The sequence below is a fragment of the Hyalella azteca genome, unplaced genomic scaffold (assembly GCF_000764305.2).
Source record: "Hyalella azteca isolate HAZT.00-mixed unplaced genomic scaffold, Hazt_2.0.2 contig13348, whole genome shotgun sequence".
NCBI classification, from domain to species: domain Eukaryota; kingdom Metazoa; phylum Arthropoda; class Malacostraca; order Amphipoda; family Hyalellidae; genus Hyalella; species Hyalella azteca.
In genome coordinates, this window is record NW_025943273.1 from 210422 (window position 1) to 238072 (window position 27651).

Here is a 27651-nt window from a genome sequence, read left to right on the forward strand (position 1 = left end):
TTGATCAGTATTAACAACATATCTGAATCAACCTCTATTTAGTAGATATTTTCTAACAAAATACTTTTTTATCCCTGCTAAATTGGAGATTTCACATTTTCTTTGGAAGCTACAGTTCTGATGATGTTGGGGAAAGACTGAGAGGAAACACACATCATAAATTACCCACCTGTCACTGTTGTGGTGGAGGGGAGCACAATTAGGGGCGAGTAATATTGGATGGCCGGTGGTTGGCCAAGATAATAGTAGTGACATTTTTTATTTATTTATAAAGCTTACTGTTCTCGTTGACATGATTTCATATTGATGACTAGTAAAAAATCATTTTTTAGATCAATTAAGTACAATCTACACCCAGTGCCCCTGCTCTCACACAAAACCATAGGTTGGTCAGCACCTTTGCTATTTTCATACACACATATTTTTCCAGTCCATGTTATATCCTGACATGTAGATTATCCAGGCTATGCGCCTGAAAAATCCTAATATGTTCACAACTTCAAAAACAAACTCACAAATATCTAATATATTGTCCTGGAAAATTTTTTGGCCCTAAAAATGACAAAAACCATTTGAAATGATTTATCAAAACTATGGTCTAGAAAAAATTATATGCATCACTAGTCATGACAGGGAAATTTTTCTGTGTGGGTTTCCTTTGCTCACTGTGGGACTCAACTTATGGCCAAGTTTATGGTGTTCATTAATCATCTAGTTCTCAAATCCCTAAAAATATTATAATAAAAATTTTGTTTAGCTTTATTAAAAGTTTTACAAAGATTCGTTAATGTTAATCTTCTACGTTTCCTTCCACAGGATGAATTTTTATGTAACAAACTGAAGAAACTGATCTCTTGGCAAATAATTGGATTAAATATAGAACTATCTTGTGTACCAATGAAACATATCAGCAATGGTCTTCTTATTCCTGCTTATAGATTTGAATTGATATCATTAAAGACTAATTAGTGTATACCTGTGTTAAGCTAATTAATGTATAGCAGTGCTAGTCGTTGCCCCTAGTGTTTATGTAAAAAAAGAAAATACTTTGATGGGCTCAATAGTTATTTTTACTTCAAGTGTACTACAGTGATATTGAAAAATGACTTATCACCACTAGAAGTATAGTATACATCTGGAAACCAGCTTTTGATTGTGGTTCTTGAGCACTGTCTTTTTCAAGATTAAAATGCCTACATCTTTCTGAATTGAAAGTGTACTATTTAATATTGTTCTTTTGGTTTTTAAGGCATTACAGTTAAAATTCAATCAATGAACAAAAATTGCATTGAACAATGAAACTTTGTTGCCCATAAATTGCATTGAACAATGAAACTCATTTGCCAACCTTGTATCCTGCCTGATTCTCTTCATCCTTCAGGCCTTGCTATGCAACAAAACTCATTGTGATTACACATCATAGTATAACCCTTCTTGTGCACGAGTGTCATATTGTGGCGGTAATTGTTAACAGCATCTTTTGAAGACCATTCCTTTCCATCATGGCTGAGCGACAGAACATCTTGAGCAACTTTGGCCTCAAGCCTGTGCCAATGAGCATGAAGCTTTTCGCTACTGGAGATATGGACAAAACTCCAGCAAACTGCATCCCAAGGTGAGTGTTTTTACTCTTGATTTGTGTATTGTGAGGTAACAGGGAAGGTTTTTGGCAGTGGCAAGACACCTTATCATATGAGACATTTCATTGCTTAAGTAATTCTTTATTGAAATATTTCATCATACTAGTTTCCACCATCAAATTCCATCATTGCATAATGTGCATTTTGCAAAGATAAGTACACGCAAGTTAGGTTAGGTTAAATTGGTAAATTGTGAAATGTCCCAATGATGAAAAGTCTGCTATGATGATGTAACAGGGAAAGCCTATTTGATACTGGTGACATGAAAAAAAGTCCAGCCTACTGCATTACCAGGTAAGTGTTTGTCATTCTATATTTGAGTGTTTTGTTATATATATGTTATATTTGTAGGAAAAGCGATGCTTATTCCTAACTCTGAACTCTCATTTCTTCATTTGGCTTGAATGAAACAATGTTTCCTAGGCCCTAGTCCTTGGTTTTGGTCAATAACCGTGCAGCCATTTCATATGATGAAGCAATAAGTATATGATGATACCTTGTACGATAAAGTTGCGTGAATCTGGGTATAAGTACACTTAGTACAGACTTTACCTATTACATTCATCATCTCAATGTTAGAATAAAAAGGTTTTACGGTAAATTGGGAAATAGCATGATTATATATCGAGTTTCGACGTGCGAAAATTCGATGCTGCAATCGGAATTGAGTCTCAACTAAGATAGTTTATAATCCCATACAATTTCTTTTCGCGTAGGTATATAATAAAGAGTGAAAATTAGAATGAAGTCGATATAAGTTGCGCGTTTTTCAGCGTGATTAAAATTGTACCAATTCGTTGTACGTTCATGTTCATTGGAGGCATTTTTAAAGCTGTGTAATGTACCTTTATAATATTTTACAAATACCTACTGAAGTTAGTTGAAAAACCAATTTAATGTCAATTCCTCCTCCATCATCACTGGCAACACGTTTGATTCATGCGTCGGACAGCGTGCTATGTTTTCCCTCTGACTCGCTCCTTATATTTATTTACATGGAAGCTCGTCCACTGACGCCAGTGCTCTCTGTGGTCTTGCCGAGTGTGGTTGTGCGCGCTTATTCTCCGCTAGTGACCCCGCTCATATACTCAATGGAGTCCACCCTTTGACTCATAGTAAACTGAAAATACATCTCAATGCAGGAAAATAGTTGATTAGCTTCCTCGATTCTAATCTCAGTTAAAAAATAATGGATCAATTTGGTAATGGAAACGCCTCTGGGTTCGGCTTTACCCATTCTACGAGCGGTGGCTGGAAAATTATGATTGTTTTTGTAGAACTTTCCTTTTTGCTGCGTTGAATTGAACATTGGTATTATTAATCTCTATCAATTGGGATTACCTTGTTAATTCACATTTCATTCACGGTTAAATTAACGTTCCGGTCCATGGCGTTGTTGCTCCGTAGAGTTTACCGATTTCGCCTCCTGTTCCCTCACCTCGAAAAACTTGAGCCGTAACTACAGTAGCGAGGCCATGCGCTCATCCCAGCGCTTATACGCAACTGTTTTATGGAAAAGACTGGGACATTTGGATGCTTTATGGAAAACATTGGGACATTTGGCTGTTTTAAGGATAACATCGAGGACATTTGGCTGTTTTAAGGATAACTTCGAGGACATTTGGCTGCTTTATGGATAACATCGGTGGCATTTAGCTGTTTTAAGGATAATATCGGGGTGGGGGCTATTACTGTTTATTTGGCTGTTTTGAAGACTAGCTCGCGGACATTTGGATTGGAGTTTAGGGACAGGCTGGCTGTTCTAAGGTCAACATCGTGGGCTAGGCGAATTCCAAACCAGATCGGGTACTATATGACTTTTAAAATTGTCTGGCTGTTCTTGAAAAAAACTGGCTGGGTTCGATTTCATATAAAGCATTTTGCTATGTGCAAGCTTGTATTTAATGTAACTATATAATTGAGTGACTGGTTCAATTTCATATAAAGCGTTCTGCGATGTGCCTGGTTGAATCTAATGTAAGTATGTAATTGAGTGACTGGTTCGATTTCATATAAAGCATTCTACGAAGTGCCTGGTTGAATCTAATGTAAGTATACAATTGAGTGACTGGTTCGATTCCATATAAAGCCTTTTGCGATAGGTACCATGCCTGGTTGAATCTAATGTAAGTAGGTATATAATTGAGTGACTGGTTCAATTTCATATAAAGCATTTTGCGATAGGTATGCCTGGTTGAATCTAATGTAAGTACCTATATAATTGAGTGACTGGTTCGATTTCATATAAAGCATTTTGCGATAGGTATGCCTGGTTGAATCTAATTCTAATGTAAGTATATAATTGAGTGACTGGTTCGATTTCGACTGCGGCGGCCAAATCATTCGTATTTATCAGTGATCTGAGCTCCTTAATAAAAATATATGCGTCCAGTTCTTCCAATACGATGAAGGATAAATTATTATTATTTTTCCGGGTGCCGAAATTATTTGTCCGGGTTTTGCGGCCGTTTGCATAATGCAATGGATTTGTCTTGATAATGCAAAAACATCGAGGAAAATACCGTGAAAGTGATATGTGAAATTGTGATGATATTAGTTTTGTATCACGCGGTTGTGCTGTTAATTTTGCTATCTTGTTTTTTTTATGTCTGGTGCATGCGTATGTTATTTTTGCAGCAGATTTTTTTATGTGAGTTTTTTTCGTACGGTATATTCGATGTTGTAGTTACCTGTGGCTAATGCTCTTCGTTATCACGTTTTGTTCATATTTCCGTTGCGCGAGTGAAACTCCATTAGGATTATTTTCATTTAATTATGATTTTATTCAGTTCTGATAAACATTATCGTTTAATGCGATGGCCTCATATCGTTGAGTTGATAGCAAATTTACTGAACAGAAATTCATCAACCTATAGAGCGTCCAAAAAATTTCAACTGGCTTCTGCTGCTTATTTTTATTTTATTTTAGTGACCGTCTTAGGATTTACAATTAAATTGGTAATATCGATATTACTTTAATAATATTCGTATAAAGTTTTAAACTCGTAGGTGCGAAAGAGTTTTAAAATGTTCTCGGTACTAAAGTGCACATAATTGACATAGTAAAATGGTTGAACGCGTTTAATTTCTTTGAATTATTCTACGTTCCATAAAACATATTTTTAGATTTCACTTCTAGTCCATGTCGCTTCACAATAAAGGTGTTCTATTTCTGGATGACAAATTTATCGTGCTAGCGCCAGCAAATCTAATCACTGCATCTATCTTGTATCGATTTTTCCGTGTCTTTTGTCCTCTACGGATGCCGACCTCCGATCCCTCTATGGCCCACATTTCTACTCCTGTCATTTTTTTTAACTGAAGTGACAACTTCGCTTCTTTTTATTCGGTTATATTCCCACAATGAGGGAAATGAAGTAGACTTGGTCCAAATTTAGATACAATTTTTGCTTTTGTATGCATCATTTTGACCCAGTTTGACCTGCTACATGCGGAAAGTGTGTCGCTGTTTTTGGACAACATGACCCCGTCAGTTTTCGGAGTATATCAGCCGATAACAATTTATCCGCGTTGTAATTCCACTATTCGGAAGATACGAACAGGGATGTCGAACAGGGATTTGTTACGTACATGAACCCATTCTTATGGATTTAATTAAAAACTTCATAAGTTTGAAAATATTTTGAGTCAATCATTGTACGTCTCTTCACTAGTCTTCATGAATAAATCCCGATTTTGAACGCAAGAATTTCAATGACTAAAGCCTACTTTCACGCATGTATCTTAGTGTAGTTTTGTGCTGTTACCTGTAATTTCAAATTTATGCCTGAAGTAGTTAATTTAAAATGGAACTATGTCTACTAGGTCATCGTTCGGTGGTGATGGACAATTCTCGATGGAAGTCATAAGACTGACTGTCGACTGAATGTCTATTGAATGCCATACTTTAATATTTGACTATTGAAGCGTGGCCCCAAAGCAGGCGTCGCGTTTCATTCATTCTTCTTGTGAAAGTAATTATTTAATTCATTCCATTATGCATTCATTGAATTGACGGGACAAATTACTGAGTCCCTCCCAATTTAAAGATTCAATTATTTGTTTGCGAAAAAAGTTCGCTTTCTTCAGGATCGAGCGATTATTGTAAATTTTTCGCACATAACTTTTAACTGCGTGGATTTGGTGAAGAATTTAATTTGGGTTATATACGGTATCGTCCGTTTAAAATTGCTAGGTTTATTTATAAGATACAAAATCCGCATGCATTTATTCGAGTTTATTCCATTGAAGACTTGTTTATGTGAATTATAAAAGAAAATATTGATATTACTCAAGATATATATTGATACCTCTGTTCTTTACGCATTTGACACTGAAGATTCTATACTCATAACTTGGAATAATATAATAACGATGAAAGGTTCTAAGTGTCTATAATTATTTTGCATTTAGTACATTCAATGACGCCGTTGTTAATTTCTGGCAATTCCAAAATTTCTAATATTCTTCGTGATTAATTTATGACGATCGAATAAAAGTACTACGAGACATCATATTATCGTCATATGGATAGCAGTAATCTTAACAAATGGTGAAGGTGAAATTAATAATTTATATATTGTTTTTGATTGGCAATCGTCATCGAAATAAATTTATTTTTGATGCGCCAAAGTTTGCTGTGATTCCTGTACGTATTTGATTAATCTTAGCGTCGTGGCATTCACTTGACGAGCCCGTGTGTCTGCTATAGATTATTCTATCATAACCATGTGCCGGTTATGTCCGGATATATCTCGCCTTAAATCAATGAGTATTGAGTATTGTCTTTGTGCTGTCTGAATTAAAGGGTCTTTAGTATGCCGCGCTTGAATCGATCGACACTCGTTCAAAATTTATTCAGACTTCTGTAATGCTCAAGAATTCTGTAATTATTTCTTAGAACTTTTAGTTGTGTCCTAAAGTTGTGTAATGGGTGATTATTATGCGTGACTGGTTGATAGTTCTGTGATACCTTGGGGTCGAAATTCTTAATCTTCTAAATATTATCATCTTAAATATTAAGTCATGAATTATGACTTATTTTGTACAAATTATATTATATGATATTTTGTACAATATCATTGTTGGGTAATTATCATTTTAATAAGGGAAAGATAGTTGGAAAGTTGGAGATGTGGTAATTTAATTTTTACTTTACTATGTCTTAAATATTTAGATATTATTCTGACATGTTTCCGTATTTGTAATTTTATTTTGGTTATTATTTATATAACGGCTTTATTAATTCGAGATAACATTTTATTATTGAATGTTATCCTTTATTTAGATGCACTACAAACAGTTCTTCCCTACTCTTTTCGCGTTCGGTTTTGCACAGATTCGGGCTTGCATAAACTTATTACATGGTATAACGCAGACCAGCCATACAATACGAAAGCGATCGGCTTATTACGTAAATATCACCTCTCATGTGGGACTTCTGACGTGTGTCTGTGCTCGTCAGAAGTCCTATGGGATTTCGTGTTCCTTTGGGCATTGTTCCTGAGCGCCTCACAGCTGAGCTCGCGGTGCTTAACTGCGGGCTTATCATGTAGGTAGGATTCCTTGCATTACGTTATTATGTAGGTAAGATTCCTTGCATTACGTTATTATGTAGGTAGGATTCTTTGCATAACGTTATTATGTAGGTAGGATTCCTTGCATAACGTTATTATGTAGGTAGGATTCCTTGCATTACGTTATTATGTAGGTAAGATTCCTTGCATTACGTTATTATGTAGGTTGGATTCCTTGCATTACGTTATTATGTAGGTAAGATTCCTTGCATTACGTTATTATGTAGGTTGGATTCCTTGCATTACGTTATTATGTAGGTAAGATTCCTTGCATTACGTTATTATGTAGGTAGGATTCCTTGCATTACGTTATTATGTAGGTAGAATTCCTTACATTACGTTATTATGTAGGTAGAATTCCTTACATTACGTTATTATGTAGGTAGAATTCCTTACATTACGTTATTATGTAGGTAGAATTCCTTACATTACGTTATTATGTTGGTAGAATTCGTTAAATTCCCCGTTACTGTCTCTCTCGTACGGGAGGCCGACGTCCGGTGTAAGCGACCTCTTGTTCGAGTGTCTTAGTTTCTGTTGCTTTTCACCTGTCCCTCCTTGTCACTTGTCCCTCCTTGGCACATCGTCTCTTTGTCGCTGCTACTTTATAGCCATCTTCAGCGGGCTGGACATTTGAGTCCTTCCACCTCTTGTGAGTTATGAATCATTTGAGAATTTTTCAAAACTGGAGACCTTCTGCCTTGCAGGCGATGTTATTTCTGGCTTCCGGCGCGAAATAACTTGATAGCTGAAGGGCTAGCTAACCATTCTACTACTACTACTACTAATATTAATACTACTTAAGTAAATATCAAGCCACCTGTTTCTTAGGTAAATATCGAGCCATCATTTCATTAGGAAAATATCGAGACGCAGGTTCCTTGGTTAAATATCTATCTATTTTTTTGCGTAAATATCTATTTATCAGTTGATTAGGGAAGTATCGAGCCATCAATTTTTTTTTTTTTTTGCAAATACAAAGCTGCCGGTTTCTTGGAAATATATCGAGGCATCTGTTTATTAGGTAAATATTACCTCTGATAAGGAAACTTCCGTCTCTCAGCCTCAGGGCTCCCTGTCTTGAGTATTGACTGTGCTTAATTGTGCCAATCTATTGACTAATTGATAATATCCAGTGTGTATTTAGTGATTATTTATCGACATCCGAATCCATTTTAAAAGCATTGGAGGAGAATATGATTTTTCAATTCGTCTTTAGAGATTAACTTTTTTTCGCCTCCCTATCTTTAATCAGTTCCGGTTATGAAGTTAAGATTATTTCCGGTTAAGAAGATTAGAAGCAACGTGATTTGCTTCAGCACGTTTTTTCTTCAGTTTCATGTGAACGTCAGTGGTGAACAAGCATCTGATTTTTTTGTCTTTAATAAATATGACAGAAAGTAACCGAAGCTTTGCGCTAAAAATATCGCATCATCATGTAAATCTAGAGTCAATTTGTGGGACCAATGTGCAGTCGATCATATCTTCTATAGCTACGATTTATTATAATTTGCGTAGGATGTACAAATAATATACTATTGCTATATTTATTCTTCCTCCTAACTTCATAGTACCATCACTTTAGTAGGTATACTTTTTACTTGGCATGAAGTTTCAGTAAACAATTTATCTTAAGATTATTGTTCGGTTTACTCAGCATTTTATATTATAATTATGATAATTATATATGTTTCATCCAAAATGAAGCGTCCCCATGCATGAGTTAATATTTTGTAGGGTACAATAATTAATATATTGCGTCTATATATGGAGGCCTTACGTGCGAACTTGAGTGGGACTGTTGAAGTGGGCTTAGGCGAACTTGAGTCGGACTGTTGAACTGGGCTGAGTTGGTTAATAATTTAATTTTGACAGCTTTTGGTTGTGAAAGTGGGACATGACGAGGGCAGAAATACCCTCGATAATGACTTGTTTTTACGAGCTTAGCCTTGCCGGGCACAGAGCCAATAACAGGAGGCTACCTGCGAGCCGCTGTAGTGCGTGTGCTCTGCTTCACTGCATCAACTTCCTAGTTGGCGTTCACTCTCTTACTTACTATCTGCATTGTTGTAAAAAATTGTATTGTTAATAGGAATTGTATTGTTAATAGGAATTGTATTGTTAAAAGGAATTGTATTTTCCTTACTAGCTGCATTGTGTTGTTGTAAGAAATTGTGTTGTTTATAGGAATTTTACCTATTGTTAAAAACCATTGTACTGTCAACCAGCTGTATTTTTAAGAACTCCACTGTAGACCGCCTGTATTGTTGAGAACTTCAGCTTGTCAACTAACTATGTTGCTGAGAACTATTGCACTGTTAACCAACTGGTATTTATTTGTATTTTCAAGGAGCCGGAATCCTCTTTAAAAAAAAGTTTGGCTTAAATTGTTCGTGGCGTTATTGTTCGTGACGCTAAATTGTTCGTGGCGTTATTGTTCGTAACGTTAAATTGTTCTTGGCGTTATTGTTCGTGACGTTAAATTGTTCGTGACGTTATTGTTCGTGACGTTAAATTGTTCGTGACGTTAAATTGTTCGTGACCGTCTGTCGTTACAACCGTCTGTCAGGAATTGTTCGTGACCGTCTGTCGTAACACTATTCGTGACGTTAACTTGTTCGTGACGTTATTGTTCGTGACGTTTTTTGTTCGTGACGTTTTTGTTCGTAACGTTATTGCTCGTGACGTTATTGTTCGTGACCTAGACCACTCGTATATAGTGGTCTATAGGTACACGTAGCGGCATAAGTACACGTAGCGGCATAAGTACACGTAGCAACCGATTTCTTGCTGGTGATTGCTTGGTTTTACTTGAGCAGCCGTCAGTAATTCCGATTTTAGACGGAATTCCGATTTTTATCTTTAACATAGGCCCGTGTTCACGAAGTGACTCGCAACGACGTGCAAGGGTAGATCCAGTAGCCGCCCGTCTGTCTCGCCCTCGTACGTAATTAGTGAGGGCGCCATACTCGGGGTGGGTTGGGGCTACGTATCACGTCTACGACTTATTGATCACAAGCCCTGTGCCATACTTTCAAAACTGGCTAAGTTAACGTGAGTACTTACGCTCTATTTTCTTATCTATGATTGGTGGATTTGTTTGAAAGGCCGTCAATGATTAGCTGATGAACTTACGACCTCTTAAATTTTTTTGAAAGTATAGGCCCCTGTGCTCACCAAGATTTATTTCACCTCAGTGGATACTTTTGCTCAAAAGTGCCATTTCGTGCAGTGATATTTTTGAACATTTATTGATAACTTTATAAATCGGCGTTGTTTCATTTAGGATTGAAAACAGTAGCCCTGCGTTACAAGCGGCTCCGATTTATTTCAACTCGTTGAATACGATTCATTCTAAATAATTCATAACATTCATTGCTAATTTTGCTGATCTGCGTTGTTTTATTTGGGGTTAAAAACATAGCCCTGCGTTGCGCTTAATTTCACAATTATTTTTAGCCGTAACCTATAATTTTAGGCTTAATTTCTGACCATTTACTTACCATTGTTGGCCATGATCTTTCTCACTCAATATTTCATGTTCTTTCGCAATCGCATGACATTTCTGATGTATCCCAGCAATTATTTTTAAACTATTGCCATTTATTTTCATTCCACCTACACTCGAGAGGAATGAATAATTAATGCCCATCCGCATTCCCTCGACAGTTGGCAGGAGGAATATTTTCTGTTTCTCTGCACTATTTAAACTTGGCTGGTGTTAATGATTTTTTTTACGGGTATTCACTTGCCACTCTGGTGGATTAAATCATTCCTGTTAACATGCATTACCTTTACACTTAATATGAAATTATTTCTGTTTAAATGTACTTACTTTCCACTCAATATTGGATAATTTCTGTTAACAGGAAATTTACACTTAATATGTAATTATTTCTGTTTATACATGCACTCACTTTCCACTCAAGGTTGGATAATTTTTGTTAACAGGCATTACCTTTACACTTACTATGAAATAATTTCTGTTTAAATACACTTACTTTCCACTCAAGATTGGATCATTTCTGTTAACGGTAATTCAATTTCCACCCGGGATTCAATCAGTTCTGTTTACATGCATTATTTTTACACTCGACAGGAATTAACATTACATATCAGCAATAATCATGATAATTCTAATTAAGCGCCGCTATTGTGCATGTTTACAATCAACGCTCGGCGATATAGTGCGTTCTTCGTTCATTTTCAGATGCTCACAAACGTGAAAGACGAAGCTTTTAAGTGTGCGCTAAAATGGCCTGGCTTATTGGCCATTAGCATTAGGCTGACGACCGTGCTGCATTGTCGCTTCGGTTATGTGTGACATGGCTAGTTAAAGTTGATTATTATCAACTTTAACGATTATCAATGAATTGTGTACCTATATACTGAGTGTATTCGGTCATAAATCGTGTATGCAGTGTGTTGGATGACGGGTTTGGATGTGTTGGGTGATGAGTTGTGTTGTGGATGTCTTGGGTGATGGGTTGTGTGATGAATGCGTTGGGTAACGAGTTATATTGTGGGTGTATATTTGGTAAAAAATTGTGTAGTGTGGGAGTATTGAGAATACCTTGTGTAGGGGTGTGTTTTGATGAGGCTGTGTTGGTGTAGTGGGTGTTTATTAATCGTTACCTTTAGCAAGCGTTCCCCTTTCCCAGTATGGATTTTGTATTTTCTGTGTTATAACATTGATATTTCTGTCATCAATAGGAATTACAATTATTCTGTATTATCCGTTGCTGCATTTAGTACCGGCTCTGGTTCATTAAAAACTAATGTATGGACGTCTTTGTATGTAGTTATGCCGTTAGACAACTTTCCTCCTAATTCTACATCAAAAACTCGGACACATTTAGAAAAGGTCGGTAAAAAATTAAAAAGGCAAAAAAAATCCAAGCTATTGCAACATGAAGATCTTTATTTTATTGAAGTATTAACTATTGATTTACCGATCAAAAAGATTACTTTCTTCAAATGTATTTGCTTCCTGTTAGAAAAAAATAAAATGAATCGAAGTATTTTCGTTACACAAATTGCTTATATTATCTGACGATTCAAAGCCGTATATATTATACGAATTTTTTTTTCTTATTGCCGCTTTGCTCTTGTTGCTGTAAACATTTTCTTATGCTGCAAAAATTTGTGATTTTTCTCACTCTCATGACTGCCAGGAAGGACGCGTGTTGTTTCATTTACTAAATCGCGTACGTAGCAAATTTGTTAGTGACAGTCCCTAATAAATTTGTTGTCGAGCTTCGCTGGGCTCATTTTATAGTGTTTCGTTGCTCCCAGTTTGTTTCAAGTTTTATGCAGGGAGAGTGCCACCATCCTTTTTAATTTATAGTTTTAATAAATATCGATGTTTTAATAAGCAATTTCTTTCATAAGAAGAGACGTCAAAGCTCACTCTCAATTATCACAATTTAAAGCTGAATTCTTCACTGTCAATAATTTCCTGTTTGCCGACCTGTCAATAGAATGCATGCAACTTTCTATACAGAGTTTTGTCCGCTTTAGAATCTCCATACATTCCCGTTACTAATGCCTGGATTCAATGCATCATCATTACATTCCCGTAACTAAATTTATGAGCCAAAGCATCATCTTTAATTCGCCGTAAATAAAACCAGGATTCAACGCATCATTACATTCCCGTAACTAAATTTATGATCCAACGCATCGATCATCTTTATATCACCGTAAATAAAGCCAAGATTCAACGCATCATCATTACATTCCCGTAACTAAATTTATTATTCAATACATCATCTTTATTTCACCGTAAATAAAAGCAGGATTTAATGCATCATCATTACATTCCCCTTAATAAATTTATTATTCAACGCATTATATTTCTGTCACCGTAAATAAAGCCAGGATTCTACACATCATCTAAATAAGCCGGAAAATTAGAACCCCAATAAACTTCGTTAAAAACAATTAAAATGAAGACCTCGCGGAATAGTTTTCGTTGACGCCGTATAATATTAATTCGCGTAATAAGATATGTTCCTCAATACAGCGCTCTATTCTTTTCCCTGCGTGGAGGGCCGAGGGAATGATGCAGTCGTTAATAAAAAACAAATAATAATACAAAGAAAAAATAAAAGGTTGTAATAAATTTTATTGATGGAATAAATGTCATTGTTTCATGGCCCTGCCTCTCCTATTACCCGACGCTCGCCGAACGGACTGGGTGTGATATGGGATCATTGCTTATGCTGCTGGATCATTGATTTTTTCATTTCATTTTGCAGGTGCAGGAATGATTGTTCTTTTCTGATTAGCTTAGCGTAATTTTTCTGCTGCCGTAATTTTATTTCTCCATTTTTTGGTTTTACCTCTCTTCACCCGACGCTTGCTGTTAAATAAGTCGTTAGTATTTAGCTATGCTTGATCATTTATTCTTTCAGGAATAATAAAAAATTTCCTGATTTTTTTTGATGTAATTTTTCTGCCTGCGATTGCCAAGGCTCGATGTACTTTTTCCTTAGTTGGCCGGGCGTCAAGCAAACGCGGCGCATTTTCTCGCCGCCCAATTTCCTCTCAGTGAGCGAGGGTTTACTGCAGTTCGCTTTTATCGCGACAGAAATGGTTTCTTTTAAGTTTTAATTTCGAGCGGATATGCCATCATACAAAACATTAGCCGCCTGTCACGCCGTGGAAGTTTCGACTCGTAAATTAATTTTTTTTAACGTGCTGAATTTTCTAAGCACCCGAAATAATGTGATTCGAATTCGTTTCCGAGGTGTTCTTTTAATAATCTGAAATATTTCAGTTCCTGAAATACTAATTATGGTTTATATATAATTACGTATTAGAGTTTTTAAATATCGTAAAATGCAAATTAGAAGCTTTTAGTTCGGCTTTCTCTTTGAATACTGGATATATTTAAAAGAAATTTTTCTCTAAAACATGAAGGAATTGCAGAACTATGAGATATTTGATTTTTGTTAAATAAAAAAATTAAATGCATCCAATGATAAAATAAATTTCTATTTCCATAAATTCCTGAAGGCGTAGTTAAGTTCATTCTTATTCAATTTGACGATTTTGCTTCCGTTTCGTACGAGAAAATTCATTTACAGAAAATTTAGATGTGTCTCTACTATCTTGTGAAGGCTTCGGGTTTATTTTATTAATCATAGCTCCACATTATTCACGTAAATATAATTGAATTTTTAACTCGTAATGATATATGGCTTGCATTCTCATAAACCTCTCACGGTGACCGCTGCCAACATCGAGACCTTGGCACTGTATTTTTATAACTATTATTGTGTACTTTCTGACGTGTTGTCATGTTTAATGCTTTGTGTAATGCCAAACGCTGACAAGAGATAATTTCGTGTGGACATAATTTAGAAATATTATTATTAAATCCTTACAAAAATCATTATCTGTGATCGTCATTGAACATTAAGGGAGCGGAATTTATAATTGATTTTTACGTGTTACTTTAAAATCACGGTTTTGCAGGTGCCGATAGTTAATTAGTGGGTCAAATAACTTGATGTCTTAGCAGGATTTGAAGCTCTTAACGTATTAATTGATTGATAACACGGATGACAGTTACATGCACGCTGGTGATGGGTTCCTCATGATTTGTAGGATGACGATGAATTGTGACAAATTTGGCCGTTGACCGGCAATACGCCGGATGATTTATGACAGGATTTATTTTAATACATCTTGAATTGTTAATATATGGCTGCGTACGCTACTTTTTCATTGGAATGATTCCGTATCATATTTACACCCGTGGCTGCATACCACTGTCACATGTAGCTGCTACTTCATGAGACTGTCACGAATGTCTGTCAGAATGAATATAACTAAAACAGATCAACTGTAGATAACTGGTACTGAAATATTATTACTGACCGATACTGACATATAGGATTAGGAACTATATATAATGCAAATCAGCTGTAACCAACCTGTGCAGATATTTTGCGCAGTCAATGTAGAAATCCTAGCCAATGCCAAGGATAATAATACTACTGACCTGTCGTGGAAGCTCGAACACCAAATACAACCTCGCTTATAATCCTCCTCTTTTTCCGTCATTTCGTGCCCTTCTCACCTTCTCAAATATGTATTTTTTTTCAGCCTTTGTCCCAATTTTGTTTGCAGCGTGTTTGATAAATTTTGTTGTGCGCTGTAGTGTTTTGTTTAATTATAACTTATTAATCTATGTTTCCTTTTAATTTATATAATTGTGTTGGATATATTTTGCGAGCTTCAGTGTCTTGTTCGATTACCCCATCGTTTCATTTTGTAACGCTATTTTCTTAACATCAAGTTGAACATATTATGAAACTAAAACATGCATGATTTCTTGGAAGCTTGTAAACTTTCATACGTTTCTTGCTTCTCTTGCAGTGTTTTTGCCTTGCACCAGATTATTCGCGGAGTCGATATTTTCGTCCTTGTCCGGAATTCATATTTTGTGTAGGACTCGACAGTTGCTTTCCTAACAAAATTTAGAGTCGCCCCAGCTTCTGGTACTCCAAATCAGAAGCTGCCGTGACTGTAAATTTTCACTGGGTTCCCCAACAAAATTTAGAGTCGCCCCAGCTTCTGGTAATCCAAATCAGAAGCTGCCGTGACTGTAAATTCTTACTGGGTTGGTGCTCGCAGCGTCGCTGCCGGCGATCTATTCTCATCAAATATCTCTACTCTGTTCTGAAGGCGGTCATTTGGCCATATCGCTTCAGTTTTCAGTACAATCTATCGGAGTTTTAATATCGTCGAATATTCACTTCATTATTATTTATTCATCTGCCGCATCTTTCTCTCGGAGCGCATTCATATTGATGCTTTTCTTTTACTTTTACTTGTAATGACAAAATAATATTGAACCATTCAAAAGTAGGAAAATGAAATCTAGAGTTAGTAATTTAGCAATCAATGAGAAGCACAGAAATCTCACTAGCTGTGTCAAGTTGAAACGACGTTAAGTAAGCGTTTCAAGGAATTGAACTCGTAATCGAAGTGGGGTATGATTGTGGGGTATGATATTGTATAGACAAATTATCAGAAAAGTCGTAATCTATGAATGTGGTTCATTTTTGGTTAATATAAAACCCGTTTTTGAGTTAAGTGAAGAAACAATGCTTTCTCCAGTCTCGTGGATTACATGTAATTATTGAGGCAAGTTTGACTGAAAACCAGAGTATAATTCTTTACTCAACGAGTCAAACGAAATTTTTTGTTGGCGCTGGGAAATAAAAAAGCAAGTTACCAAATGACATTTTAAGAGAATACGGCGTTTTTTAATATTCACTATCAAACTTGCATAAATGAAGAACTTTAGCCTAACTATACCAAAGGGTGTAATTGATTTCAGGCCACTATAAATACCCTTAAGTGCGGTTAGACTCCCTTAACTGCGAGGTGCACTCTCACCGATGTCTATTATACATTACACGTATACACCTACATAAAGATACGTCTTATTACATTTCGTGTGGGCGATGTTTCAATTGATTATCCATTCATCCACGTTCTTAGAAGTTCAGGTAATGCATCGAGTTGAGTAATGCATCTACAGTAATGCCCTCTCTGTCTATACGGCGGAATAAGTGATCGATTTTTGTCGTGACTTAAACGTGTCTTTGAATAATTCTTATAAATTCTCCTTTGTGTGCTGGACATTCGTCTTCATTATTCACAAGTGAAATGAGTTCTGGGCCTCAACTACAGTATCTTATTATGAAATCTATGCTAAAAGTGCAAGGTTTTGCGAGCAATTTTGCTGCCAGTTTTTTTCCTAGGTATCCCACAAATGTTGCGCATTCGTTATTATCTACGAATTCAACGCTTTTACTTGAAGTTGTTACTTAAAGCTGTTACTTGAAGCTGTTGCTTGAAGCTGTTGCTTGAAGCTGTTGCTTGAAGCTGTTACTTGAAGCTGTTACTTGAAGCTGTTGCTTGAAGCTTTTACTTGAAGCTGTTCCTTGAAGCTGTTACTTGAAACTGTTGCTTGAAGCTGTTGCTTGAAGCTGTTACTTGAAGCTGTTACTTGAAGCTGTCGCTTGAAGCAATAAATCGAGCTTCTAAATGTCGTAGGCAATGGATGCACGAGGTAATAACTTTTCTAGTGTCCCTTATTATTTTCTATTTATAATTCATTTAAAATAATTGAAATCCGGCACGAAAACGCAATTGTGATGGGGTGAGTTAACATTTTTGGGTTAGATTTAAATAATAAATTATTTTTACTTGAACATGTTCAGTGTAGGTTTGATTGAATTTTATACAAAGTATCGTGAAAAATTGTTCGAACTAGGTATGTCAGATATCCCATGTAAACATAGATTACAAATAAACTGATTTTATATCATTTCATTCACATTAAAATAAGATGGATGTTATTTGTTTGTAAGTTGTTTCTTCACGTGGTTGTTAGTTGGTCTTATACCAAAGTCCAGGATGGATGACAGCTTCCAAGCAATAAATCACAAGTTTTTCGATTGGTGCATGCAAATAATTCTCTTTATGGTAAATATCTGGACTGGCACGCCACCTTTGATTCAATGCCCTGAATCTGTTAGGGAACCTGAAGCATTGATTCAAAGCGCCCAAATATTGACTAGAAATTTAAGTGTTTGGTTTTTAAGATTTACTCGCCGAGCCTGATGTTGGTCGGGAGGAACTACGTGATTCAGATTTATATAAAGCGCTGAATGTTGGCCTTCGGTAGAATATATCATTCACTTTGAGCACTTTATCGCTTATGTATGTTTAATTGATGATAGAATTACTGCATTACTACTTAACACAGTATCACTTACGTGCGTTTTGTTGTTACAGCTGCCGCATTACTAAAGACTGCCCCGACATGCCTGCTTGCTGTAGCTGAAATTGCATTGATTATCGCTATAGCAAACTGCACGTAGGATGCACAATACATAAATATTTTGTTGTTGTTAAGCTAGCTAGTTGGATTCTTTAGATTCAATTGAACTATCCCGTATGTCATTTATTACTAGTATCTGGAAAGTAATCCTCTGATTACTTTCCACATTATTTTAATTTTAGTTTTTTTTTATTTATGGCTTTAAACGCTTATCAAATTTCAGTATGTTGATGCATACTCGTTTCGCTATTACCATTTGCGCTTTGAACGGTTCCTATTGCGTATTCTCACTGTTCCGTATGGAGCGAGTCTTTGATATATACCTGAGAGAGCAATTTGACTATATTTTGAGTTGTTAAGTTTCATCACAGCGTTTCGCCAAGGTCAGTCTATATAACGACATTCTGCAGCTCAGTCTCGACTTCATATTACCTACGAGGAAATTCAAGCTCTTGCATTAATGGCTGCTGGGTATGTATCTAGAATAAGATTGTTATAATAGTCTTATGTTGATTTGAAAATTTTAGAGGCAGGATTGCGTTGCCTAAAATTTGTTATTCGAAAATTATCTAGGCAGGAAATGTTATATTTTTAGTTCATTTTCTCATTAATGGAAAAAATGCACTATTGTGCTCGCCATGTCCGTCTGTCTGTCCGTCCGTCTGTCCGTCCGTCCGTGACCTCAAGTTTTCGTCGACGAGAAAATGCGCTTTCTGTCACTCACTGCTGTGAGTACTGAGTTATATTTTTTTATATTGTTTTAACAAGGTGAAGATGGAATATTTTCAAGGCATGGAATCTCTCCATGGCATTTTATATTGCTTGGGCTGTGTTAATAAAAGATTCAGTTGAAATTTCGCCCGGTTGCCGTATTGTTGATTTTGCTTCGCTTGAAAGGAAACGAAACTAAAATTAAATGTGAAAGATGAATCAACGACCCAAATTTGTGTAAGCATTTAGTACCTCGTGTGATGCCTACATATATAGATACATGTAGTGTGATGCCTACATAGATACCGTAGATACATGTTTACTTAATTATTGCTATGTTCAGGGTGGTTCTAATTGTCACAATTGATCGATATTATAGGAAAAAATTAAGTTAGGCTTTATAAATCTTTTTTACTGCAAAATATACAACCCAATATTAGCGTTTTTGTGTGATAACTTTTTATGAACAATGGACAATTAGGCTTGCTATCACATCTACACGTAAATACATTTTGCGTAAGATGATGTTTTAAAATTAGGAAATGTTACTTAAATATGTGTAGGAAGTACCGTAGATTTCCAGTTGCTGATTGATTCTCGATTTGTTTTGGACACTCACCTGACTTGGATACTCAGTTGTACTCGGATGCTTGATTACATGCCGACACTCGATTGTATTCATATGCCCGGTTGTATTTATAAATTCAATTGTATTTGTAACGTGGAACCCCTAGCCCGGCTTGGCCAGGTCATGCCGTTATGACGCAGGACGCGCTGTGTATCCCTTGAGAATAACTTATCTATTCAGTCTCGCATACTAAAGTTCTGAAGGATCGATGCATGCCGGCGATGCGGGCCTGAGTGCGTGACTTTATGTAAACGCCAATATTCCTTTGCCTTGTCGCCTTTACTCGAAAACATTCCCGCAGACATTGCACTTTTTACTCGTCCCTTCCTGACATCACTTTTACCAAACTACCATGTCGTCTGGATATTTTTTAGCTCATTTTCTCATTTATGGAAAAAATGTCCTATTGTGCTCGTCATGTCCATCTGTCTGTCCGTTCGTCTGTCCGTGACTTCACGTTTTCGTCGACGAGAAAATGCGCTCTCTGTCACTCACTGCAGTGAGTACTGAGTTATATTATTTTCAGCATGAGCTCGATTATTCATTTCATTCTTGTTAATGAAATCGAAAACAGTGCTAATTTGTATTTTAGTCTTCGGTTGGTGAGGCTTCACTTGTTTTTCTGGTTGCACTTGTTTTTCCTACTGAAGAAACCAGCAAATTATGGGCCAGGCTTGGTGGTTTCATTGAACGTCGTTAGAGCTACTGAATATCGTTGAGTGTGCTGGTCATTTGGTATAAATGATGAATGGCTTTTCGATTCAAATGTCGATAGGCACTCTGGATAAGAAACGTGGAATTCTTGCAGTTATTGGCACATTTGAATATTTTGTGCTAAAACGAATGCAAACTGTATCAATCGTTACTAGTAACCAAGTATTGGTGAAAAATGGCCTGAATAACTTATTTAATAATGAATCGATTGAATATCCTTATGTTCAGTACTCTATTTTTCTTGGATCATTCTCTTTTTTTTAATCCTTTGTCCATTCCTGGGAACATTATTTCTAAGTCAATTCTTACTCTTATACTCAGATATCATATTTCAGTACCGAACTTTGGCGTTTGATGTCGATTTAACATGAACTTATCGGCAAAGGCATATTACAGATGATTATGCTAAGCTTTTCTTCCGGACGTTACAGCGTTACAGTAAACGCTTCTCTTATATATGCTTCTTTCAACGCATATTTGAGCCCTCGAAAATCTTCAATAGGTATTTGAAATACGATTTCTTCTTTTTATGTACTTTTTATAATATATTCCCACTTTTGTTTCTGATTATTCTCATTGGTTTTATGCAATCTAGGAATTTTTAGCGCATTTCTCATTTATGGAAAAAAGGCGCTATTGTGTTCGTCATGTCCGTCCGTCCGTGACTTCACGGACGGGCGGACGAGAAAATGCGCTCTCTGTCACTCATTGCAGTGAGTACTGATCTAATTTTTCAAACAATTGTTTTTCCACGGTTCAACTTTTTGAAGCACCCTCGTATACTACGTATGTAAGGTTTACGTGCAACAACAGCGCAGTGCACAAATGCGAATCAGGGCACATTGTACTTTCAAAACTCGCTAAGTGAACGTAAGTACTTACGCGCTATTTTCTTGTCTATGATTGGTGGATCTTGCTTGAAAGGCCGTCAATGATTGGCTGATGAACTTACGATCTCTTAACTTTTTTGAAAGTATAGGCCCAGATCGGCAAGCCGCTTGCGTACCAAATGACGTAGTATAGCAAATAATTTTAATATCAATCATATCACTGGAATGAAAATTAAATAATTTCAATACAAATTTAAACAACCCTCAAATACGGAAAAATATCCTAGCAATATTATGAATCTGTAATTCATTTATACTAATTCCAATCCTGTGCCAGAAGGTTGGTAGCATTTAATCATTTACAACATATGCTCAGCAGATTAAATAATCTCAGCCAGCCTGAATTTGCCAAATTTGTCGAAAATTAATTCTAAATATGATGGAAAAATTATCGTAACATCACAAAAAATTATTCTTATCTGGACCACCATCGACGATTTGCTATTTAGTCGCTTACATATGTGTGTGTGTACACGTGTGTGTGTGTACATGTGTGTGTACATGTGTGTGTTGACTTGTGTGTACACTATATGCATGCTCGATATGCGTACATAATAAAGTGCATGGTGCTAGTTGCTCCTTAATGTTGATATTTTACGACCAAATTCCTGTACATACAGAATTTCATTATTTAAAGTCCAATTAATTTAGTATTTTATCCCTCCCATTGTAAAGACATGTAATTTTACCGCTGTAGGCCTTGTCGTGTGTTTTGTATTGTTTTATCCCCGTTTAAGAGGAGCGTATCTACCTGCCGTCCGACAGCGCGGGAATCCTGAACTCGGGCAAAGATTTTAGATCAACAATTTAATTAGAAAATTAGCAATTGATCACCTGAAAAAATATACTGCGCGGCTAAATGAATAACCGAATTATTGAACTATTAAAGTTCAATTTCTTGCAAAATGATGCACTTTGCATCCGCAAACGTACGTTTTTAAAAGGGATTAATTGCAAAATTTCAAAAATATTCCAAATTTGACAGATATAGTGTCGGTATCTACAATACTTAGAAGTATAGAGCTCGATGAACAAAGCCAACTAATAACCAATGCACAAAGCAGTCCCCCTGATGATATCAGTGCTGAAGTCGAAGCAGAATAAAATAAAAAGAAAATTCTGCGTTATAATAGGTTTTTAATCCTATTATACCGCCGAATTGTCTTTTTGTTTTATTCTGTTTGTGGTTTGTGGAATTTAGGGTGTTAAATAATTTAAATTTACTATTTTATATTATTATTTAAATACTTATATCGATTATATTTGTTCAATAAATATTATTGAACAAAATAAAGTATCGATTAAATTTGTTCAATAAATGAATATTTTTTTGGTCGTAAAATGGTTTTAGTGATGCGAGTGCATCACTAAAACCATAGTGCATCACTAAAACTAAAACACCCTTCATTGCCACGGCACGACAAGGGTGTGGCGGCCGCTGCTCTGGCATCACCACGCCGACTCTTTACGTCTCTTCTAATTACTTTACCTTACTTCTAATTTCTTTACCTTACTTCTAATTTACGTACAAGTTGACGTCTTTTTAATTACTTTACCTTACTTCTAATTTCTTTACCTTACTTCTAATTTACGTACAAGTCGACGTCTTTTTAATTACTTTACCTTACTTCTAATTTACGTACAAGTCGACGTCTTTTTAATTACTTTACCTTACTTCTAATTTACGTACGAATTGACGCCTTTTTAATTACTTTACCGTAGTTCTAATTTACGTACAAGTTGACGTCTTTTTAATTACTTTACCGTAGTTCTTATTTACGTACAAGTTGACGTCTTTTTAATTACTTTACCTTCTAATTTACGTACAAGTTGACGCCTTATCAATTATTCTACCTTTTAATTTACTAACAAGTTAACGCCTTTTTAATGACTTTACCGCACATCTAATTTACTAGCAAGTTGACGCATTTTAAATACTTTACCTCATTAAATACCGGTACTGTGCTACCTAAAGATGATATACCTACTAGGTTTTCGAATATTTTCCATATTATTAGATATTAAAAATTTGTGAAAAAAACACTAGCATAGCGAAATCCCTTGCACAGTGAAAAGGGCAACATTCCTTTGTATGGGAAGAAATATCTCTACTTATCCGTAGCTCCGTTTAAATATCACATCGGTTATCAACTCCTATTTCTTATCATCGGATTATAACCACCGTGGAGTAGACACGCTAACCTCATTTTAGCCGCTTAATATGTCCCTGTTCTTTATCTAGTCTGTGCTATCGCAACGACGAAAATAACCTCTAGTATGATCTTATTTCATCCGCCTAATATGTTACTGTTGCTCATCTAGCCCGTACTATCGCAGCGACGAAAATAGCCTCTATTATTAACCCCATTTTAGCCGCTTAATATGTCCCTGTTCTTTATCTAGTCTGTACTATCGCAGCGACGAAAATAACCTCTAGTATGAACCCATTTTAGCCGCTTAATATGTCCCTTTAATTTATCTAGTCCGTACTATCGCTGCGACGAAAATAACCTTTGGTATGAACCCCATTTTAGCCGCCTAATATGTCCCTGTTCATTATCTAGCCTGTACTATCGCTGCGACGAAAATAACCTCCATTATAACCCCCATTTTATCCGCCTAATGTCATTGATTATTTTACTAGGTGCATGAACTTGCTCTCTGTTTGAGCGTAAATGCATCGTGCTGAGTGCATGCCGTCAGGACGAGCGAAATGCTAATTTGCTTCAAATATCCCGCACTCAAATTCAGGCGTTCTCTTTACCACCTTGCTGCATTACCTGAACTTAGTTTTTATTTTGTACTTGGTGTAATTCACTGGGTATTGCTGATCATTTTGGTTGTTTGTATATCATTCCTATCTTTTCAAACGTCTCGTTTGTAGTATCTCGATTGACATAGTGCATAATGGGCTATTGGATTTGGAATTGCTTTAAAAACCTGAATTTTTGTCTACCGCTTTCAAACAATCAATTTATGAATTTTGTTTCCTCATTATTTTAAAATAGTCGAACCTAGCCCCAGTTACCCAATGAGAAATATTCGTGTTTTCAAGGATAAAATCGCTCTTTATCGCTCCTGTGCAGGTCTAGACCGCCATTATTATCGACAGTAAAGACAGCACTATATGCCGCATCGGCTGTATCCATGGTCACATTATAGGAAACGCAAAAATTTTTGGCTGAATACATGTCAGCATTTTTTTTCCCCCTTTGCATCGGTTCCCTGAAGTGCTTTTGGACACTCTGACACAGGTACAATAAAGTTCCATTTATATTACTTTCGAAAGGACCGTTTCTAAAGTTCAGCAAATCGACAAGAATTCTCTATTCCGCCAATATTTACATTTTTCATTTATATTCATATTGCAATCTATATTACTTTTGAAAAAATCGTTCAAACTTTCAGTGAATCAATAAGAATTCTTTATCCGACTAATATTCTTGGTTCGATATGATACTCTATTTAACGTAAATTCTATTATGAAGGTTTTAAAATGAGTACCGGTATTTGAAATGATGTAAGTATATCGATCTAAAATAACTTAAATAGGATCTCATATTTGCTGCGAGTCCATTAATTCATTAATTCATCATTTCTTATTAGTACAGTGATTTTGCTGCCCGAAGAAATTATTTTTTTTTTGCGCTATAACAATTTTCTGGTTTTTGAGTATTTCCAATGACTTGTGCTAGAAAAATAAAATCTTATTCTAATGAATATAAAATAGGTAATAAAATCGTTTTGGTGACAATGCATGAAGTTGTTTCTCGTCTTTCACCGAGCCTCGTTTATGCATTTGTTGCTCGCACTTTATTTCATTCATTGTGTAACTTTGAAACGTCGAGGACAATACTTCGTTTCGGAACCATAGGAAGCCCACTTCAATTTTCAGGACCCACTTCAATTTTCAAGCACGACCACATCGAAGTTTCGATTGGCCGAGCGATAGACGTGGCGTTCGAGCAATAGCCTTCGTTTTCCCATTTAATTTCAAATAATTTGCAATATTGTATTAAAACCCTACGCTTAATGTTTGAATGAACCATAACAGATTTGATGATATTGATTTAAATTAATCTTAGCTTAGCGAGAACTTAAACATAAGCGCTCAGAAGTTGAACGTACAAATTTTCCAGAAAAATCAACTATTTTTGCGGTTGTCAATTCAAAGCCCGTAATGTTGTTCTTTTCATGGAATATTCCTTTCAAGTTACTGGTACTGAGTGATCCAATATTCTTTTGACAGCGCGCCAGTGTTCGACCCGAGGTCGACAAATGAACATCTGAATATCCTTTGTAAATGCAGCCCACTTTCATGCTCCAATTCTTTGCACACTGACAAAAGGGTCGAAACTCGTAAAATTTTTCCATGCATTTCTGGAACATTTGAATAATCGTTCTCGTTTGGCCACTCTTGTTATGTAAGTGTAATGGTTTCCATTCAAAAACAAGTATTGTTTTCTTTTTCGGCTATTTGTCTTCAGTAGGCTAGGAGCAAACCCAACCAATCTATATAAGGATGACCTTTACTTATAGAGCTTAGTTACATCACAGTTCCTTGCTGCTTATGTCATGCAAAGGTCATGATGCGGTGCAATGTAAATAACATCGGTTTGAGTACACTCGATGATACTACTGTAATACTACTTTTTCGAACTTGGAATTTGCTCTACATTTTTCCGTTTGAGATGCACAAAGTTATTTGCATCAAGAATTTTTTTCGTACTAAATTTTAATGATTATTCTAAATTTGAAATCAGCAATATAGATCTGATCTGATATATATAGATGTTGTAAACTGTTTATTCGTATTGAACAGCAAGGCTGGCTTTCTTCACCATCAAGAGGTCATCATATTGCCATTCAAGTTTCTCTATCTCTTACCCAACTTTCTGCTGCTCAAGTTTGCATTTTTGACAACTTTGAAAGCCAGTTTCGTTTCTGCGGGATCCTCTGTGGCCTCGCAGATCAGTTTTATTTTCGACATTTTTTATGCGTCCCCTGATTTTGTGTTTGGTTTTTCTGTTGCCTTGCAAATTGAATAGCGCTTTTTACGCGTGAAAAGTTGATGCGATGGCAGCTGTATAAAAAGTGTGGGGTAATCTTATATTTTTTCGTATTTTTATTGTGAAGGATTGTGAAAACCCAGCCACGTGCATGTTTTATTAGTAGTGTGTGAGTGACAAATGTTGACGGTAGTTAGGTGACTTGTTATATATTTATTGTTTCTCATTATTGTTTCATTTTGAAATTACTCATTCAAGTCTAGTTCACTTGCTTAAAATTGAAATACGCGCAACATTCTGTTATGATTGTTTATCAAAATTTTATTTGTTTCGCACCTAAATTTTATTTTAAAAAATTATGCGCCCGTGTCATGTTTTGATTGCCATGAACTGGTAATCTAAATTATGCAAGCAAAACTGTTACTCATGCTGCCTCGCGCATTTTTGTTGCTACTAATGAATATTAAAAAGTTAACAGACAGTTTATGGGTACGCGGTGCCTTTAATTTAACTTAAGCTCCCTTTTCCGATGAATTATGCATGTCTGAGCTCGGTGATTCATTCTTCAGATCAAAAATGATTCCTTATTAAATGGCTGTGGCAAATTCACACGTGACTAACGAAAAAATTGTGTATGTTAGCAACGTTGCAGTGAAATTGTTATTGATCTATCCTGATTCGTGCATATTTTAGCCCAACTATTATAATATTCTAATATTTCGTCGCAAAACGTGCAGCTGTCGCTATGTAAATTTCGCTACTGCGCATCAGTATCATACTTTCTGTCGAATATTTGTTTTAATGGCTGATATATCTATTAAAATGTAAATTGTTCTCTGAATATTTTCATCAGAGTACTTTTATTTTCAGCAGTTCTTAAATTCGTATTCAGGCTGCGATAACAAGCAGGCTGCCAATTGTATAAAATAAGTAAATGAGTTAGTATGCAAATTATAGTTTCAAAGCTTCTAGTGTTTTACAAGTACCTATTTATCTTAAAATCTTTATAATTACACTTTTATATTAATCTAGAAATTTCGACGTGCAATCCACGGAGCTGTAGTTTATATACGTCAGTATTCGGCAACCTCAGTCCGTTAATGGTTCGTTTAATGTTAACATTGAGGTCTCAGGTGTTCCCTGAGCTAGCTAGCTCCATTACAGAACGGAACTATGGAGCTATATTGCTATTACACTAATTTCTTAATGAGCCATGCACAATTAGAAGCAATATCTTCCCTTAATTGCTCAGAACAATTGGAATTTATGTTAATTAAGCTTTGCCGAAGTTGTAATGGTAAATTGAGTTCGTTTTCAAGCGGAATCTCGTGATGTATCCTTTTATCTCAATTAAGAGATTACTGTGCGAAAAAATGAAAGTTGGAGATTGACCTCACTATTTTACGATCAATTCAATTTCCGATTGCTTGTTTTAATTAAACTTTCGTTTTTTTGTCATTTCTTCCCTCTGAAACGTACTGTGTTGTTGCTTCTTATCCAATTTCAACATGTTAATTCATTTTTTGGTACTCTTGATTTTCCTCTCACTTCCAGTTCAGCCACGATAACCCAAGAGATAACAAGTTTTAACCACACATAGGTTGTTATCTCTTAGC

At 35.8% G+C, this 27651-nt stretch overlaps 1 protein-coding gene across 1 annotated transcript in view; it reads left to right on the forward strand.

Annotated features, from left to right (window-relative positions):
- Positions 1-820: 820 nt before the first annotated feature.
- Positions 821-27651, forward strand: part of LOC108679762 (phosphofurin acidic cluster sorting protein 2) — a 65905-nt gene continuing 39074 nt past the window's right edge. Inside the window, exon 1 of the mRNA XM_047883627.1 lies at positions 821-1615. Coding sequence (XP_047739583.1) covers positions 1503-1615 — 113 coding nt within the window. The 5' untranslated portion in view covers positions 821-1502. The remainder of the gene's footprint in view (positions 1616-27651) is intronic.